We start from the raw sequence: 21,037 nt of genomic DNA, 5'->3' as shown, positions 1-21,037 counted from the left end.
AGATTAATGCCACTCTTAAGGACTTGAAGGAAGCAGGGGTGGTGATTCCCACCACATCCCCATTCAATGCCCCTATATGGTCTGTGCAGACAACAGATAAGTCTTGGAGGGTGACAGTGGATTATCTTAAGCTTAACCAGGTGGTGGCTCCAATTGAAGCTGCTGTTTCAGATGTGTTATCATTGTTTGAGCAAATCAACACATACCCTGGTAACTGGAATGTAGCTATTGATCTGGCAAATGCTTTTTACTCAATAACTATTAGTAAGTACAACCAGAAATAGTTTACATTAAGCTGGGAAGGCCAGCAGTATACTTTCACTGTCCTGTCTCAGGTATATATAAGCTCTACAGTCCTATGTCATAATATTGTTTGCAGAGAACTTGATCATTTCTCCCACACAGAAGACATCACACTGGTCCATTATATCCATGATATCATGTTGATTGGACCTAGTGAACAAGAAGTAGCAACCATTCTAGATTTATTGGTAAGACATTTGCATGTCAGAGGATGCAAAATAAATTCAACAAAAATACAGGGGCCTTCCACCTCAGTAAATTTCCTAGGTGTCCAGTGGTGTGGGGCATGTCAAGATATCCCTTCTAAGTTGAAGGATAAGCTGTTGTATCTGACCCCACCAATGACCAAAAATGAGGCACAGTTTCTATTTGACCTCTTTGGATTTCGGAGACAATATATTCCTCATTTGGGTGTTCTACTATGACCCATTTACTGAGTGTCCAGAAAAGTATCTAGGTTTGAGTGGGAACTGAAACAAGGTGAGGCTCTGCAACAGGTCCAGGCTGCTGTGCAAGCTGCTTTCCCACTTAGACCATATGATCCAGCTGATCCAATGGTGCTTGTAGTGTTAGTGGTAAATAGAGATGCTGTTTGGAGTCTTTGGCAGGCTCCTATAGGAGAATCACAATGCAGGCCATTAAGATTTTGGAGTAAAGCCTTACCATCCTCTGCAAATTTCTACTCTCCTTTTAAGAAACAGGTTTTGCCCTGCTACTTGGCCTTAGTAGAGACAGAATTCTTAACTATGGGCCACCAAGTTACCATGAGACCTGAGTTTCCTATCATGAGCTGGGTGTTGTCTGACCTGTCAAGCCATAAATTTGGTCATGCACAGCAGCACTCCATTAAAAAAATGGAAACAGTATGTATGAGATCTTGAGCAGGTCCTGAGGCACAAGTAAGTTACATGTGGAAGTGGCTCAAATGCCTATGCCCCCACTTCTGCCACATTACCTTCCCTTTACCAGCCCAGAGCTATGACCTCCTGGGGAGTTCCTTATATTCAGTTGACTGAGGAAGAGAAAACTCTGGCCTCTTTACAAATGGTTCTGTGAGATACACAGGTACCATCCAAAGGTGGACAGCTGCAGCATTGCAATCCTTTTCTGGTTTGTCCCTGAAGGACAGTGGTGAGAGGAAATTCTCCCAGTGAGTGGAGCTTTAAGCAGTGCTCCAGGTTGTTCATTTTACCTGGAAATAGAACTGGCCAAAAGTATGGCTGTATACTAATTCATGAGCTGTTGCTAATGTTTGGCTGGATGTCAGGGACTTGGAAGGAACACAATTGCAAAATTGGTGGCAAGAAAATCTGGGGAAGGGGTATGTGGATAGACCTTTCTGAGTGGGCAAAAAACATGAAGATATTTGCATCCCATGTGAATTCTCACCAGAGAGTGACCAGCAGAGGAAGATTTTAATAATCAAATGGATAAGATGACCGATTATGTGGATACCAGTCAGACTCTTTCCCCAGCCACTCCTGTCATCGCCCAATGGGCTCATGAACAAAGTGGTCACAGTGGCAGAGATGGAGGTTATGCATGGGCTCAGCAACATGGACTTCCACTCACAAAATCTGACCTAGCCACAGCCACTGCTGAATGCCCAATCTTCCAGCAGCAGATATTCCCACTCAGTCCCCTATATGGCACCATTCCCTGAGGTTATCAGCCTGATACCTGGAGACAAGTTGATTACTTTGGAACACTTCCATCATGGAAGGGGCATTCTTACTGGAATAGACACATACTTTGGACATGGGTTTGCCTTCCCTGCACTCAGTGCTTCTGCAAAAACCACCATCTGTGGACTTACAGAATGCCTTATCCACCATCATGGTATTCCACACAGTATTGCTTCTGATAAAGGAACCCACTTCACAGCAAATGAAGTAAGGGAATGGGTACATGCTCATGTAATTTTCTGGTCTTACTGTGTTCCCCATCATCCAGAGATAGCTGGGTTGATAGAATGGCAGAATGGCCTTTTTTTTATTATTAAATTCAGTTTTATTGAAATACATTCACACACCATACAATCATCCGTGGTATACAATCCACTGTCCACAGTATGATAACATAGTTATGCGTTCATCACCACAATCTATCTCTGAACATTTTCCTTACATCAGAAAGAACCAGAACAGGAATAAAAAATAAAAGTGAAAAAAGAACACCCAAATCATCCCCCAATCCCACCTCATTTGTCCTTTAGTTTTTATCCCCATTTTTCTACTCATCCATACACTAGATAAAGGGGGTGTGATCCACAAGGTCTTCACAATCACACTGTCACCCCTTGTAATCTACATTATTATATAATTGTCTTCAGGAGTCCAGACTGCTGGGTTGGAGTTTGGTAGTTTCAGGTATTTACTTCTAGCTATTCCAATACATTAAAACCTAAGAGGTGTTATCTGTATAGTGCATAAGAATGTCCACCAGAGTCACCTCTCGACTCCATTTGAAATCTCTCAGCCACTGAAACTATTTCATCTCATTTTGCATCCCCCTTTTGGTCAAGAAGATACTCTCAGTCCCACGGTGCCAGGTCCACATTCATCCCCGGGAGTCATATTCTGCATTGCCAGGGAGATTTACACCCCTGGGAGTCGGGTCCCATGTAGGGGGGAGGGCAGCGAGTTCACCTGTCGAGATGGCTCAGTTGGAGAGAGAGAGGGCCACATCTGAGCAACAAAGAGGTACTCAGGGGGAGACTCTTAGGCACCATTACATGCAAGTTTAGACTCTCCTTTGTGGTAATGAGCTTCATAAGGGCAAGTCCCATGCTCGAGGGCTCAGCACATCAAACCGCCAGTCCCAATGTTTATGACAACATCAACACCAGTCCATGTGAGGATGTCCAACACATCCGCACCTTCCCCCAGATCCTCGGGGCTGGGGAGGGGGAGGCTGTAAATATATTTTTTATTATCTGCCCAAATTACAGAATGGCCTTTTGAAGAGTCAAATATGGCACCAACTTGGTGGCAACACCTTGCAGGACTGGGACAGTCTTCCCCAGGAGGCTGCATATGCTTTGAATCAGTGTCCACTCTATGGTGATGTTTCTCCTATAGCTAGGATTCATGGGCCCAAGAATCAAGTGGTGGCAATGGGAGTGGCATCACTCACTATCACTCCTAGTGATCCACTAAGAGAATTTTTGTTTCCTGTCCCTGCAACCTTAAGTTCTGCTTGTCTACAAGTCTTTGTTCCAAAAGGAGGAGTGCTTCCACCAGGAGATAAAACAATTCCATTGAACTGGAAGTTAGGTCTGCCACCTGGCCACTTTGGGCTTCCCATGCCTCTTAAACAACTGGCACAGAAGGGGGTCACTATACTGGCAGGGGTGATTAATCCTGACTATCAAGGAGAAATAGGACTGCAGCTACACAATGGAGGTAAAGGAGCATTTTCCTAGAATACAGGAGATCCCCTAGGATCTACCTAGTACTACCATGTTCTGTGATTAAAAGTCAATGGATAGCTGCAACAACCCAAACTAGGCCGGACTACCAATGGAACAGAAACTTCAGCTATGAAAGTTTGGGTAACCCCACCAGGCCAAGAACCATGGCCAGCTGAAGCACTTGCTGAAGGTAAAGGGAACATGGAATGGGTAGTGGAAGAAGGTAGTGATAAATATGAACTGTGACCACATGACCAGTTTCAGAAATGAGGACTATGATGGCATGAATGTTTCCTTCTTGTTTTATTATGAGTACATTTGTGTTTGTCCATAAAACAAATATCTTTGTTTCCTTCTCTATCTCATCCCCTATTGAATGACATAATTTGTATTATTCATTTCATAGTATTTAAGTTATAGGATATCGAGTTGAAGAGTGAATGTTACCTAAGCACTTGCACACTATTCTGGTGAGATTTAGTGTACGCAGGACAAATGACTATTCTTTGGCAAAACATGTGTTTGTTATTGTGTTCTATTTATCTATTAAGTATGTTTTAAGGTGATGTGAATAGCTGCCAAGTTGACAAGGGGTGGACTGTGAAGGTTAGGCTTATGTGTCAACTTGGCCAGGTGATGGTGCCAGGTGTCTGGTCATGCAAGCACTGGCTTACCATTATTGCAAGGACATTTGTAGCTGATTAATAAATCAGAAGGCTGGTTTATTAAATCATCAGTCAATTGACTGCATCTGTGACTGATTACATCAACAAAGGGCATGTCTTCTGCAATGAGAGAATTCAATCAGCTGGATTTAACCAATCAGTTGAAGACTTTTAAGGAAGAAGAGAGAGAACCTACACTTCTTCTTCTTCAGCTAGCCAGGTCTCCTGGGGATTTTTTCAAACACCTTCATCAGAGTTGCCATTTTGCTGCCTGCCCTATGGAATTTTGACTCATGCATCCCCACAGTTGCATGAAACACTTTTATAAAATCTCACATTTCCAGATATTTCTTGCTGGTTCTCTTTCCCTAGAGAACCCTAACTAATACAGTACCACATTAATGCAAAGCATCAACAATAGAGAGGTGTATGGGTATGATATATGTTTTTTCATGACTTTTATGTAAATCTAAAATTTCCCTAATTTGTAAAAAGAATATACAGCAGAAAAAAAGATGTCAAATCTACCCAAAGCAATTTATAGATTCATCACTATCCCAATAAAAATTCCAATAATCTTCCTTGCAGAAATGAAAGAGCCAATATCAAACTTGTGTGGAAGTGTAAGGGGCTCAGAATAGCTAAACCCACCTTGAAAAAAGAATGAAGTTGGGGGACTCACACTTCCTGGTGTTAAAACATATAACAAAGTCACAGTAACAAAACTGCATGGTACTGGCGCAAGGGGAGACATATAGATGAATGGAATTAAATGGAGGGCTCAGAAATCAACCCTCATGTTGAAGACCAACTGATTTTTGCCAAGGGGGCAAAGACCACTAAATTGGTAAAGAATAGACTTGTCAAAAAATTGTGGTAGAATATTGTATCTCCATTTCAAAAAAAAAATGATGATCCCTACCTCATGTTTTATGCAAAATTCAACTTAAAATGGATAAAGGATCTAAATATAACAGCCAGAAGTATCAAACTTCTAGAAGAAAATGGAGGTAAGCATCTCAAGACCCTGTGTTAGGCAATCGTTTCTTAGACTTTACACCTGGTCTGGTTCTAACTCTGCCATTATGTAAAATACCAGAAATGGATTGGCTTTTATAAAGGAGATTTATTTGTTTACAACTTTACAGTTCTAAGGCCATAAAAGTGCCCAAACTAAGGTATCAACAAGAGGACACCTTAACTGAAGAAAGGCCAATGGCATCCAGAACACCTCTGTCAGCTGGGAGGCATGCGGTTGGCATCTGCTGGTCCTTTTCTCCCAGGTTGCATTGCTTTCAGCTTCTTATTCCAGTGGCCTTCTCTTTAGGCATCTATGGGTTCACACTTAGCTTCTCTGGAGCAAACTATGAGCTACATCTCTTAGCTTAATGTCTCCAAACATCTTTCTGTCTGCATCTCCAAGTATCTGGGTCTGTGTTGGCTCTTAGCTTTTTGTGGGGGAAACCTCTGGATTACATATCTTAGCTTCTCTCCAAAATCTCTCTCTCAGCTTCTCTGTGTTCCTTCTCTCCATGAGCTCTCTTAGAGGACTCCAGAAAACTAATCAAGAGCCACCCTGAATGGGAGAGGTCACACTTCCATGGAAATATTCAAGCAAAAGTTCCCACCCAAAGTTGGGTGGGCCACATCTCCATGGAAAAAACCTAATCAAAAGTTCCCACCTAACAAGATTGTGTTAAAAGATCATGGCTCTTCTGGGGTCCATAACGGTTTCAAACCAGCACAACACCCAAAGTACAAGTGACAAAATATAGATAAATGGGACCTCACCAAAATTAAAAACTTTTGAGACACAAAGGACTTTATCATGAAAATAAAATGGCAACCTACACAATGGGAGAAAATATTTGGAAACCACATGTGGAATCCCAGGGTTGGAACCCCTTCTCCCTTAGGGAAAAGGGTGGAGCCTTGAGCATGCAGCAGGCCTGCATGACCAGAGCACACACATTGAAGTTCATTGGGCACAATCACTGTTGGTAATCAACATTCATGAGACTAAGCTGAGTTTTCTTTTAACCAAATCCATAAGGCTCTGTTGACATTAACTTTCATGAGACTCAGCTGAGGCTTCTTTGTAAACAAACATAGCAAGTCTCTGCTGAACTATATAAGGCCCTCCTCTTCCTCTTGTTTGCATGGATCATTGACTTCCATTTCCCAATTGGCTGCCACTGGAAAAAAATCCTCCTGAAAGTAAGTCCCTAATTAAAACTTATGGGTGACTTTTTGCCTGTCATGTTCTTTGGTCTTGGGTTGAGTTGTGCTGAAGCACCACATATCCAATAAACATTTAATATCCAGAATATATAAAAAATCTTCAACTTAGCCACAAAAGACAAAAAAACTCAATTTTTTAAATGGTCAAAATACTTGAATAGACATCTATCCAAAGAAGATATACAAATGGCTAGAAAGCACATGAAAAGATGATCAATATCATTAACCATCAAGGAAATGCAAATCAAATCACAATAAGATACAATTTCATACCCATTAGAATGTCTGCTATTAAAAAATGGAAAGTAACGAGTGTTGGAGAGAATGCAGGGAAATAGGAACACTCAATCATTGCTGGTGGCTTTGTAAAATGGTGCAGCTGCTGTGGAAGACAGTTCATTCTTTTCTCAGAAAGCTAAGTATAGAACTACCATATGACTGCACAATCCCACTACTAGGTATACACCCAAAACAATTGAAAGCAGGAATTCAAATGGATATTTGCCACCAATGTTCAAAACAGTATTCCTCAAAATTGGCAAAAGGTGGAAGCAATCAAGCATCCATCAACTACTGAATGGATAAACAAAATGGGGTATATACATACAATGGAATATTTTTCAGCCATAAAAAGGAATGAAACTCTTATACATGTAACAACATGTATGAACCTTGAAGACTATATACCTTACACTGTGTACTGTGTAATTGTGAAAACCTTGTGACTCACACTCCTTTTATCCAGCATATGGGTAGATGAGTAAAAAAATGGAGACAAATAGTAAATATATATTAGAGAGGGGTCTTCCTTTTTCTTAAATATGTATTCTTATTTTTTGCAGTAATGAAAATTTTCAAAAATTAATTGTGGTGATGAATGCACAACTATATAATGATATTGTGAACAATTGATTGTACACTTTTGATGATTATATGGTATGTGAATATATGTCATTAAAATTGAATTATAAAAAACAAATAAGCCAAAAAAAAATATTAACCAAGGGAGAAATGGGGAGCATACTTGTGTAGGAGCTCTTCAAAAAGGAGTCTTTAAGTAAAAAATTGCTCCAGAAAACTTAGGAAGTACATTATATATTGACAAAAGGATCAATTCCTCAAGAAGATATAATAATTATAAATATATATGCACCTAATAAAAGGGCTTGAATATATATGAAACAAACATTTACAAAATTGAAGGGAGAGGGCCCTGCACTGATCATGAGGAAGAGTGAGATGTTCCATGACTACATTGCCCCACAGAAGCTTTGAACAACAATCACAACAAGCAGAAATATCTTTCTCAAAGCTCCAGAAAATGGTTCAAGTATTGCAGTAAGAGGGCAAGTGTTAAATAAAAAATGCAACTTAAAAGCAGTAGGATCTCCTGGAATCCCACCTGCTCACCCAATCATCTCACCAGAACAGTACAGAGAAGACACACACTTCCAGTGCAGAGACTTGGCCCAGGCACCAGAGAAAGCAGAGTAACATTTGTGCACATAATAGGATGCATGTATGTCTGTACAAATCTATCTGGGGGAAGCCTGAAGGACTGAACAAGGACTGATGTCAGAAGTTCTCCAATCCAGAACTTTCCCTGCATCTAGAGGTGGCTCACAGAGCGTTTCTACAGAATTGTATTGGAGAATAGTAAAATTTCAGCTCTCTGGGGAAATAGGATATATAGCATAGCACCTGGGATCATAAGGAAACACAGTTTCTTAAGGGAATGAGGAAATTCATACCCATGCAAATGGAAGAATTCCTAAGGACATGTATGCATGATCAGGACAATATGCAAGCATGGAAAAGACCAGGGAATCACTACACTTGTGACTTGGCATTTTCTCTAAATTCATCATATATTTCAACTCTGAAGGAGATCACTAGCACAGGCCAATATACAAATACTGGGAAAGGTGTTCTCTTTTTTTTCTTTTAACTTTTTCCTAGCTCCTGGCATTCAAGGAAATATCTGTCATAACACTAGCTTGATATACGTTTAAGAATCAGATTCCCCAGAGTCTCAATTTCAGTGATAACACATTTTAATATCAAAATGATCAGGTTGCAACAAAATATTACAAAACATAAGAAGAAACAGGAAATATTGGTTTGTGCAAAGGAGCAGGATAAAGAATTAGAAAACATCAATGTGGCATGCAAAACCTTGTACCTTCCAGAAAATGACATCAAAATAAAAGTCCTAAATATGCTCAAAGAGCTAAAGAAAAGCAGACAAATAAACAAAAGACATTAGGAAAATGGTAGATGAATACAAAGATAAAATGAATAAAGAGATAGAAATATTGTAAAGGGACCCAACAAAGGTAAAAATAAAAAGTAACAAATTTAAAAAACTATTCTCTAGAGGGGTTCAAAAGCAGATTGGAGCTGGCAGAGAAAAAATTAGTGAACTTGAAGAAGAGACAACTGAAATCATGCTATTATAAATATATATGCACCTAATATAGAACACCAAAATATATGAAGCAAACATTGATAGATTTAAAGGGAAAATATCTGGATCTACAATAATAGTAGGAGACATCAATACACTACTTTCAATAATGGATAGAACATCTAGACAGAAGATCAATGAGGACTAGAGGACTTGAAATACTATACACCAACTAGAACTACAGCAGAGCACTTATTCAGAAGTGTGCACAAATCACTCAATAGGATACACCATATGTTACATCACAAAACAATGTGCAAGATACAAATCATGCACAATATTTTCTCTGAGCACAATGGAGTGAAGCTAGAAATCAATGGTAGATGAAGAAGGGAAAATTCATAAATATATGGAAATTAAACAATACATTCTTAAACAACTGGGTTAAAAAAAGAAATCAAAAGGGAAAGTAGGTTGTATCTTGAGATTAATGAAAAGAAAAACATCAAATACCAAAACTTATAGGATGCAGCAAAGACCATGCAAATAGGCAAATGTTTACCCATAAAAAGAAGAAAGGTCTCAAAACAATGACTTAACTGAAGCACTAGTTACAAAATGAAAAATACATACAGGACCTCATCAAAGTTAAAAACTTTTATGCATCTAAGGACATCATCAAGAAATTAAAAAGTAAACAAACAGAATGGGAGAATATATTTGAATACCATATATGTGGTAATGGTTTGCTATCAAAAGTGCATTTATAAATCCCTTACAATTAAAGAATTAATAGACAAATTACCCAATTTTTAAAATAATTTGCAAAGGGAGAGACTTCTGGGGAAAATGGTGGCATAGGAAGCTCCAGGGCCCACTCCTCTTCCAAAAACAGCTAGTGGGAAAGCAGGAACTTCTGGAAACAACTGTTCTGGGGCTCCAGAGGCCAGGGAAACACTGTACAGTATTAAGAAAAGAGCACTGTACAGCACTGAGAAAATTGTAAAAGCTGAGGTACTGAAGAAGGGACTGAGAGTAGTTCACTCCACAGTGACTGCCAGTGCTCATCATCCATTTGTGGGGTTGGCCATTTCTATATCCAGTCCCTGGCTTGCTGCTGTGGGCAGAAAGGACCCTGAAGTCCTCTTCCCCAAGAGTGAGGGGGTCATGGCAAAGTGCTGATAATGAATTTTGATTGGTGAATTTGGATCACTGAGTCCAAGTTGTATGCTGTTGTTTTAGCTGAACCTGGATAGAGATAAGCCAGCTATTGATTCAACCCTGACCCAAACAGGGGCAGAGCCAGTAGACATTGAAAGGTCTGCAGAGAAGTTTGAGGAAGGGTGCCATCTGTTGGGCAGGGCAGGAATGCACAGCCATCAAAAAGGCGTTTTGCCATCTTTCCTTACCCTCTCCTTAGGGTTCTGTAGAGCTGGTCTGCACACTTTCATGGGTTTCTGGTTCTGTTGTAGTTGAGAAATACTGACTTAGAAAGTCCTGTCTGGGGTGACCCTCCTCCTAGAATTTTCTCCCCATAAAGGAGTGAACAAAAATGATAAAGGCAAAATGAACACAAGCAGAACAGACAAAGATTCCCAGAGAAGGAAGAGAGGAATGGAAGATTTCCCCCAGGGGGTGAAACAGTTGCACAAATAGTGCAATCTTAAAAATTGTACTGCATAGCAAGGGCAAGTATCAGATGAAGAATAGCTGAAAAAATTTATTAGTTAAACACAGGCAATTATAAAGATTGAGCCAAAGTTGAAGCAAATATCAAACAATAGCCTTAACACAAAGCCAATCAGCAATAAAACCATAGGCAACTCAGAGTAAACACATCAAGATGCTCAGATGCTAAGAAGTCAGCCTAAAATTGCAAGGTAGAAAAATACATATATGGCCCTCTCTCTCTAGCTAAGTCAACTTGAAAGGTGAAATCACTGCCCACCCCCCTATGTGGGATCAGACACCCAGGGGACTGAATCTCCCGGGCAACATGGAATATGATGCCCGGGGAGGAATGTAGACCTGGCATCATGGGATGGAGAACATCTACTTGACCAAAAGGGGGAAGTGAAAGGAAATGAAATAAGCTTCAGTGGCAGAGAGATTCCAAAAGGAGCCGAGAGGTCACTCTGGTAGGCACTCTTATGCACAATATAGACAACCCTTTTTAGGTTCTAATGAATTGAGGTAGCTGGTGGTAGATACCTGAAACTATCAAACTACAACCCAGAACCCATGAATCTTGAAGATGATTGTATGAAAATGTAGCTTATGAGGGGTGACAATGGGATTGGGAATGCCATATGGACCACATTCCCCTTTGTCTAGTTTATGGATGGATGAGTAGAAAAATGGGGGAAGGAAACAAACAAACAAACAAAGGCACCCAGTGTTCTTTTTTACTTTAATTGCCTTTTTTCACTTTAATTATTATTCTTGTTATTTTTGTGTGTGTGGTAATGAAGGTGTCAGGGATTGATTTTGGGGATGAACACACAACTATGTAATGGTACTGTGAACAATCAATGTACAATTTGTTTTGTATGACTGCATGGTATGTGAATATATCTCAATAAAATGAGTTTAAAAAAAAAGAATCACAGGAGAGAGAACACAGCAAAAAAAAAAAAAAAATACATATAAATATATAGTCCAAAAAAGGAAAAAATTAAAATTTCAGAGGACACTCAGAATTTGTAACGACTAATAAAAGATGCTCAAACAAATCTCCTCAATTAATTCAAGGAGGTGAAGGAAGATAGGACTAAATATATAAAAGATATTTAGAAGACACTTGGTGAACATAAAGAAGAATTTGAAATTATGAAAACAAACATAACAGAAACTATGGGAATAAAAGGCAAATAGAAGACACTAAAAATACACTGGAGGCATACAACTGCAGATTTGAAGATGCAGAAGAAAGACTCTGTGAACTAGAAGATAGTACAATCAGAATCTTACAGATAGAAGAACAGAAAGGCAAAGAATGGAAAAAATGAGCATGGCCTCAGGGATTTCAACAATAGCTCGAAGTGCTCAAACATTTGCACCATGGGTGACTCAGGAGAAGAGAAAGAAAAAGCAAAAGAAGAATATTTGAGGAACTAATGGCTGAAAATTACCCAACCATTATGAAAGACATAAATATACATGTCCAAGAAGTACAATATATTCCAAACAGAATAAATTTTAATATACATACTCTAAGACACATTCTAATCAAAATGTCAAATGCCAAAGATAAAGAGAGAATCCTGATGAGGGCAGAACAAGATGGTGGCATAGGGAGTTGTGGAATTTAGTTAGTCCTCTAGAGCAGCTAGTAAATAGCCAGGAAGTCTGGAACAAGTTTTGGTGCCATCCACAACTGGACACATATCGTGTGCAAGTCTGGAATGGGTGGAAGGGCCAAGATCACAGCATAGAACTCTAAGTAAAGACTCCAAAGTGCAGAAACTGGTGCCCCTTCCTCACTGTCATGGGAGGCTGTGTTAGAACACTTCCCTGTGGGAAAAAGAAGCAGACTCTACTAGGAGTGAGGCAAGGTAGCTCAACCAAGCTCCAACTGCAGTTTCAATTAGCAAATATGGGCTACTAAATACAAGCTGTGAGCACAGATAAGCATGAAGCAAGAAGGAAAAGAACCCTGAGGACCCTTCCGGAAGAGAGGAAGTGGGAGTGATGAAAAATGAAATAAAATAAATGAATAAAAAGAGAGGCTTTTGGAATTGGCCAAGCTCAGAATACTGGAAAAGGACTGTTCCCTAAGAAAAGCTGAGTACCAGCTCTGGCTTTTGACTGGTGAAACTTGGGGGCTGAGAGCTGGCTCTGAAAAGGGAATTTACTTTCTTTTCTTTTTTTATTTATTTTTATTTTTTTTTATCCTCAAGAATTTTATTCATGTTCACCTGCTAAATTTTGTTTGGCTTAGGATATGAACAAAATTTGTATTTAAAAGTATTCCCCAACAGATGACAGGGAAAACCAGGCCAGTCAGGGAAAGAGATACAATGTGACTATGGAACTCCATTTAGGGATAAACACATAATATTCCATAAAAGGATAATCCATGAATGAATAAAGAAGGATTGATAGAATTTGAAAAGTTTTGCCCCTTTATTAAAATACTCCTGTACCTGAAAAAGCATAAACTATATATAGTTTTAAACTGATGGTAAAATTAGGAAAGTTTGTAGTTTGAGTATATGCAGTCAAGTAATAGACTTTTTCTTTATCCTGATCTATATAATTAGGTAGATTAGATCAGATATATGAGATAGATAGGTAGGTAGGTAGATAGATAGATAGGTAGGTAGGTACATAGATAGGTAGGTAGATAGATAGATAGATAATCTCAGTTATGATGTCAGGCAAATAATTGTGCTTGTATATCACACTTTTTATAACTCAAATGTAGATAATTATGAACATTAAAGAAGAAAAGTTTTCTTCCCCCCTTTTCTTTCTTCCCAAGCCTCAATTAGTTTTCTTTTTTCCTTTTTAATTTTTATTGGGATTGTTCAGATACCATACAATTATCCAGAGATCCAAAGTGTACAATCACTTTCCCCTGGGTACCCTCATACAGCTGTGCATCCATCACCACACTTAATTTTTGTTCATTTTTTAGAAACTTTTCATTACTCCAGACAAGAAATAAAGTGAAAGATAAAAAAAGACAAAAAGGAAAGGAAACTCGAATCCTCCCCTATCCCTAACCAACCCCCCTCAATTGTTGACTAGTAGTGTTGGTATAGTACATTTGTTAGTGTTTATGAAAAAATGTTGAAATACTACTAACTGTAGTATATAGTTTGCAATAGATATGTATTACTTCCCTATATGCCCCTCTATTATTAACTTCTAACTGTATTGTCATACATTTGTTCTGGTTCATGGAAGCAATTTCTAGTATTTGTACAGTTGATCATGGACATTGTCCACCATAGGATTCAGTTTTATACACTCCCATCTTTTGACATCCAACTTTCCTTCTGGTGACATATATGACTCTGAGCTTCCCCTTTCCACCTCATTCACACACCATTCGGCACAGTTATTCTCACATCATGCTACCGACATGTCTGTTCATTTCCAAACATTTAAGTTCAACCTAGTTGAACATTCTGCTCATACTAAGCAATCGCTCCCCATTCTTAAGCCTCATCCTATATCTTGGTACCTTATATTTCATGTCTATGAGTTTACATATTATAATTAGTTCCTATCAGTGAGACCCTGTGATAATTGTCCTTATGTGTCTGGCTTGTTTCACTCAGTATATTGCCCTCAAGGTTTTGTCATCAACCCATTTTTTTTTAATACGGTTTTGTTCACTCACCATACATTCCATCCTAAGTAAATAGTTGATGGTTCTCTGTATGGTCATATATTTATGTGTTCACCACCTTCACCACTATCTATATAAGGTCATCTACATTTCTTCCACAAGGCTGGAGGGAGAGTCAAAGAAGGTAGAGAGGCAAAAGAAAGAGGAAAAAAATGACAGCTAGGAAGCAGCAAAAGGAAAAATAACCTTAAGTCAAAGTAGAGTGAAGAATCAGACAATACCACCAATGTCAAGTGTCTAACATGCCTCCCCTATCCCCCCCTCTTATCTGCATTTACCTTGATATATCACCTTTGTTACATTAAAGGAAGCATAATACAATGATTCTATTAGTTACAGTCTCTAGTTTATGTTGACTGCATCCCTCCCCCAATGCCTCCCCATTTTTAACACCTTGCAAGGTTGACATTTGCTTGTTCTCCTTCATAAAAGAACATATTTGTACATTTTATCACAATTTTTGAATACTCTAGATTTCACCAAGTTACACAGTCCCAGTCTTTATCTTTCCTCCTTTCTTCTGGTGTCTCACATGCTCCCCACCTTCCTCTCTCAACCATATTCATAGTTATCTTTGTTCAGTGTACTTACATTGTTGTGCTACCATCTCCCAAAATTGTGTTCCAAACCATGCACTCCTGTCTTCTATCACTCTGTAGTGCTCCCTTTAGTATTTCCTGTAGGGCAGGTGTCTTGTTCACAAAGTCTCTTATTGTTTGTCAGAAAATATTTTGAGCTCTCCCTCATATTTCAAGGACAGCTTTGCCAGATATAGGATTCTTGGTTGGTGTTTTTTCTCTTTCAGTATCTTAAATATATCACACCACTTCCTTCTTGCCTCCATGGTCTCTGCTGAGAGATCCACACATAGTCTTATTGAGCTTCCTTTGTATGTAATGGATCACTTTTCTCTTGCTGCTTTCAGGATTCTCTCTTTGTCTTTGACATTTGATAATCTGATTATTAAGTGTCTTGGCATAGGCCTATTCAGATCTCTTCTGTTTGGAGTATGCTGTGCTTCTTGGATCTGTAATTTTATGTCTTTCATAAGAGATGGGAAATTTTCATTAATTATTTCCTCTATTATTGCTTCTGCCCCTTTTTCCTTCTCTTCTTCTGGGACACCAATGACAGATACATTATTGTACTTTGCTTCATTCTTAAGTTCCCGGAGACGTTGCTCATATTTTTTCATTCTTTTCTCCATCTGCTCCTTTGCATGTAGGCTTTCAGGTGTTTTGTTCTCCCATTCCTGAGTGTTTTCTTCTGCCTCTTGAGATCTGCTGTTGTATGTTTCCATTGTGTCTTTCATCTCTTGTGTTGAGCCCTTCATTTCCATAGATTCTACTAGTTGTTTTTTTGAACTTTTGATTTCTGCCTTATGTATGCCCAGTGTTTTCTTTACAGCCTCTATCTCTTTTGTGATATCTTCTCTAAACTTTTTGAATTGATTTAGCATTAGTTGTTTAAATTCCTGTATCTCAGTTGAAGTGTATGTTTGTTCCTTTGACTGGGCCATAACTTTGTTTTTCTTAGTGTAGGTTGTAATTTTCTGTTGTCTAGGCATGGTTTCCTTGGTTATCCAAATCAGGTTTTCCCAGATCAGAACAGGCTCAGGTCCCAGAGGGAAGAAATATTCAGTATCTGGTTTCCCTGAGGGTGTGTCTTAGAAAATTGCTCCACCCTGTGATGCCTCAGGTCACTGTGCTTTTCTGCCTAGCAGGTGATGCAGGTGATTCTTGACTAGTGTGAGGAGGTATGACCGTGTTCCCCCAGGCTCTGGGGTCAGGTTCTGAATGGAAAGGGCCCAACCCCTTTCCTCTTGAAGAAGATAGACCCCCTAGGGGGAGGTCATTAGCATTTCAATGGTCTCTCTGCTTGTGCTGTCTCCACCCTTCTCTGAGTCACAGCCCTGGAAACTGAAAATGACTGGGGCTTTCTCCACTGAGCCAAAAAAGAAACAGATAGTCCCCCTCAGACCTAGTCCAAGGTGACCCTCTGGCTCTCCCAGGTCAGTCGTCACCCAAAGCCTCTGTCTGTTTTTTGGGGATTCGTACCTGTAGTGAGCAGTTCACACTTGCTACTTAAAACCCCAGTTGGAACTCAGCTGAGCTATATTTGCTTGCTGGGAGAGAGCATCTCTTTGGCACCATGAGGCTTTGCAGCTCAGGCTATGGGGGAGGGTGTCTCATGACTAGGATCTGCAGGTTTTACTTACAGATTTTATGCTGTGATCTTGGGCATTCCTCCCAATTCAAGTTGGTGTATGATGAGTGGATGGTCTTGTTTGTCCCCCTGCAGTTATTCTGGATTATTTACTAGTTGTTTCTGTTTTTTTTGGTTGTTCCATGGGGACTACTTAGCTTCCACTCCTCTCTATGCTGCCATCTTGCCCCCTGCCCTCTCTTTTTTTATTTTTTAAACTATTCTAATTAGCTCATTAGAGAAAGCCTCAAGTATTTTCAATTTTCCATGCTAACCCAATCAAGGGTGGAGTTAAGATAAGCCTGAGAGACAAAGTAAGGATTTGAGTGAAAGAGACTATTCCCTATAGGGCATATTTACCAACAGAAAAGGGAGTGGGGCCAAGTTCAAGTGGCTGCCTTCCTCCAGAGTACTCAGACTTCAGGGGCAGAATAAAAAAGAAAAACAGAGCAGTTTGATATTGCCTTCTACTTCAACCACGTCCCTGGCAGAGACAGGATCTGCTGAGAATTTAAGGTACCACATGTCTTTGTGGAAGAGGGAAGCTGCAGGCATACAAGAACCACCTGCTGGACAGCATAGGTAAAGCACAGAGTCCAGAGGCCTCACAGGAAAGTCTGACAACCTTCTGGGTTTCATCCTTACAGAAACATACTTATTACACCCTATTCCTGAGACATGGGCCTATCTGGTCTGGGAAAACCCTGTTGGGGTTGATCATATCTGGGTAGAACCTCCTTAATAGAAAAAGGTTCCATATAGGCAGGACAAGAGCCAGAATAACCAGAGCTGAAAAATTCTGATCAGTTAAACAGAAGCTATGCTAGCAGTCTAGAATAAGTTGAACTGATTGCCAAAGAACAAATAGAGAACAAAGCCAAACAAAAAGAAAACCATAGGTAAAAGAGTGAAACAACATCTTGAAAGAAGTAATCAAGGAAACAATATGCCTATATGACAATGAAAAAGTATGAGTCACATTAGAAAAAAACAGGATATGTCCAGTCAAGTGAAAAAGCTAACACTTCAAACAAGAAACAGGAGTTGAACCAACTAATTAAGCATGTTAAAAAAAATTGCTAAATCTCTTATGAAAGACCTAAAAATTAAGTCCAACAAGCACAACATAACCCAAAGAGAATAGATCTGAATATATCTACTTCAAGAAACTTACTCATCATATTGTCAAATTTCAAAGGCAGAAATTTCTGAAAGCAACAACAGAAAAGCAATCCATCACATACAAGGGAAGATTGATAAGACTATGTGTGGATTTCTCAGCAGAAATGATGCATGCAAGAAGGCAGTGGTATGTTATACTTAAGATACCGAAAGAGAAATACTGCCAACCAAGAATTCTGTATCTGGCAAAATTGTCCTTCAAAAATGATGGAGAGTTTAAAATATTTTCAGACAAACAGATGCAGTGAAAGTTTGTGAATAAGATACCTGCTCGACAAGAAATATTAAAGGGAGAATTACAGGCAGATAGGAAAAGACAAGAGAGAGAGGTTTGAAGAAAAGTGTAGAAATGAAGACTATCAGTAAGGGTAAAGAGAGAGAGAGAGAGAGTAAGATATGACATATAAAATCTGAAAGACAAAATGGTAGATGAAAGTATTGCCTTTACACTAATAACATTAAATATTAATGGATTAAACCCCTCAATCAAAAGATATAGACTGGCAGAATGGATTAGAACACAGGACCCATCTATATGCTGTCTAAAAGAGACTTCATTTAGACCTAAGGAAAAAATATGTTGAAAGTGAAAAGTTGGAAAAAGATATTTCATGCAAACAACAACCAGAAAAGATATTAGTATTAGCTATACTAATATCAAACAAATTAAATTCAAATATAAAACAAAAGACACAAAGAATGACATTATGTATTAATGAGGATCAATTCATCAAGAAGACATAAACATCATAAATATTTATGTATTGAGCAAGAGCCCCAAAATACATAAGGCATACACTGACAACACTTAAGACAGAAGTAGACACCTCTATAATAAGAGTTGGAGACTTCAATACACTGCTCTCATCAATGGATAGAACATCTAGACAGAGGAATGAAATGGAAACAGAGATTCTGAATAGTATGATAAATGAACTAGACTTAACAGACATTTAAAGAACATTACACCCCACATCAGCAAGATTCATATTTTTCTCAAGTACTCATGGATAGAGCACATGATAGGTCACAAAGCAATTATCAATACATTTTAAAAGATTGAAATTATACAAAATATTTCCTCATATCTTAATGGAATGAAGCTGGAAATCAATAAAAGGCAGAACACTGGAAAATTCACAAATATATGCAGGTTAAACAAAACATTCTTAAAAACCAGTGGTCAAGGAAGGTATTACAAGAGAAATTGGTAAATATCTCAAGGCAACAGAGATTGAAAACATAACTTATTAAAACTTATGGGAGGTGCTGAAGCTGCGCGCTGCAGAGCGCATCGATGAGGCAGCCGAGCGGCTGGGGGCCCTGAGCAGCGCGATCTGGAGCGAGCCCGAGCTGGCCTACGAGGAGCGCCATGCCCACAGCATACTGACGCGCTTTTTTGAGCATGAGCCGCCAGCCGCCGCCTGGACGGTGCAGCCTCACTACGAGCTGCCTACGGCCTTCCGGGCCGAGTGGGAGCCGGCGGGCGGCCCGGAAGCGCCGAGCGCCGGGCCGCGGCCGCTGCACTTGGGCTTCCTCTGCGAGTACGACGCGCTGCCCGGCATCGGGCACGCCTGCGGCCACAACCTGATTGCCGAGGTCGGCGCGGCGGCCGCGCTGGGCGTAAAGGGGGCCCTCGAGAGCCTCCTCGGGCCGCCTCCGCCGGTGAAGGTGTTTGGTGACCAATAAATCTGCCTGGTTGAACTGGTGGAATCGAATTAGTAATTGTCTTGGGAACACCTGCAGAAGAAGATGGTGGTGGGAAAATTGATTTAATTGAAGCAGGAGCTTTTAAAAATCTTGATGTTGTTTTTATGGCCCATCCATCCCAAGAAAATGCTGCTTATCTACCTGATGTTGCTGAACATGATGTGACTGTGAAATACTATGGAAAAGCATCTCATGCTGCTGCTTATCCCTGGGAAGGAGTAAATGCGTTAGATGCTGCTGTTCTCGCCTACAACAATCTGTCTGTGTTAAGACAACAAATGAAACCAACTTGGAGAGTTCATGGTATAATAAAAAATGGTGGTGTAAAACCCAATATCATTCCCTCTTATTCTGAATTAATCTATTACATCCGTGCGCCCTCAATGAAAGAACTTCCAGTTTTGACCAAAAAGGCAGAAGATTGCTTCAGAGCGGCAGCTTTGGCTACTGGGTGTACAGTAGAAATTAAAGGTGGAAAACATGATTACTACAATGTTCTTCCCAATAAAAGCCTATGGAAAGCTTATATGGAAAATGGAAAAAAGCTGGGAATCGACTTCATTTCAGAAGATGCAATGTTGAATAGCCCATCAGGATCTACTGATTTTGGAAATGTTTCTTTTGTGGTCCCTGGAATTCATCCATACTTTTACATCGGCTCTGACGCCCTGAATCACACTGAACAATATACTGAAGCTGCAGGATCACAAAAAGCTCAGTTCTACACTTTGCGTACAGCCAAAGCTCTGGCAATGACAGCATTGGATGTTATTTTTAAGCCAGAGTTGCTAGAAAGAATCAGAGAGGACTTCAAATTAAAACTTCAAGAAGAAGAGTTCTTAAATACAGTAAAATAAAAGGAAGATTAGGAGCCGCTTATGAATCATTAAGAAGAGTTGATGACTTTTTGTCTTTGATATTTTTAATGGAGGACATGCTTATTTTTTAATCTTAGAGGAATCAAGTCCCTTCTGCATGAAAAGCGAGGACATGATGTGAAGAAAGCACATTACTTCGTATCCAAAATGAAAATTTTCACAAATCTATGCTTGATGGAATTGTGAACATTCAGGAACTCATGTGTAATGGCACTTCTTAAACACTCTCGGTGATAACATGGTTTATCAGTGATAGTATTTTATAAATTCATATGCTATATAGGTGCATTTAAAAAGGTCTTCAGACATTTAAAACTCTATATCCAGAATTGACGCACATGAAAGAGTCCTTTGGCATAGGGTGGTAAAACTGTTCTGTAAAGTAATTTTAAAATTCAATTTGTAAATTCAGGGAAAATTCATTTTGAATATCTGACTTTATCTGTTTGGTCTCATTTATAATAAACGTAGGCTTTGTAAATCAAAAAAAAAAAAATAAAACTTATGGGTTGCTGCAAAGGTGGTGGTGAGAGGGAAATTTATTGCCCTAAATTCTGATATTTTAAAAGAAGACAGAGCAAAAATTGAGGACTTAACTGTTCACCTAGAGGAACTAGAGAAAGAACAGTGAACTAACCCAAAGCAAATGGAAGGAAAGAAATAACAAATATTAGA

General features: G+C 39.3%; 1 protein-coding gene across 1 annotated transcript; it reads left to right on the top strand.

The window, feature by feature from the left end:
• The first annotated feature begins 5,384 nt into the window (after positions 1-5,384).
• On the top strand, positions 5,385-20,410 carry LOC119522176 (peptidase M20 domain-containing protein 2-like). Its single transcript, XM_037820819.1, has 3 exons — positions 5,385-5,390; positions 19,041-19,452; positions 19,497-20,410. Exons 1-3 carry the CDS (start codon positions 5,385-5,387, stop codon positions 20,339-20,341), a joined length of 1,263 nt encoding a protein of 420 aa, XP_037676747.1. The 3' UTR covers positions 20,342-20,410.
• The last annotated feature ends 627 nt before the right edge of the window (positions 20,411-21,037 follow it).

The sequence above is a fragment of the Choloepus didactylus genome, chromosome X (assembly GCF_015220235.1).
Source record: "Choloepus didactylus isolate mChoDid1 chromosome X, mChoDid1.pri, whole genome shotgun sequence".
Classification (NCBI taxonomy): domain Eukaryota; kingdom Metazoa; phylum Chordata; class Mammalia; order Pilosa; family Megalonychidae; genus Choloepus; species Choloepus didactylus.
The sequence above is the reverse complement of the archived record's forward strand: the minus strand, read 5'-3'. Positions and strand labels throughout refer to the sequence as shown.

Excerpts from the sequence above, each read along its gene's own strand:
- LOC119522176 (XM_037820819.1), top strand. Across the intron at positions 19,453-19,496 it reads TCCGCCGGTGAAGGTGTTTG|TAATTGTCTTGGGAACACCT; the intron begins GTGACCAATAAA and ends GAATCGAATTAG.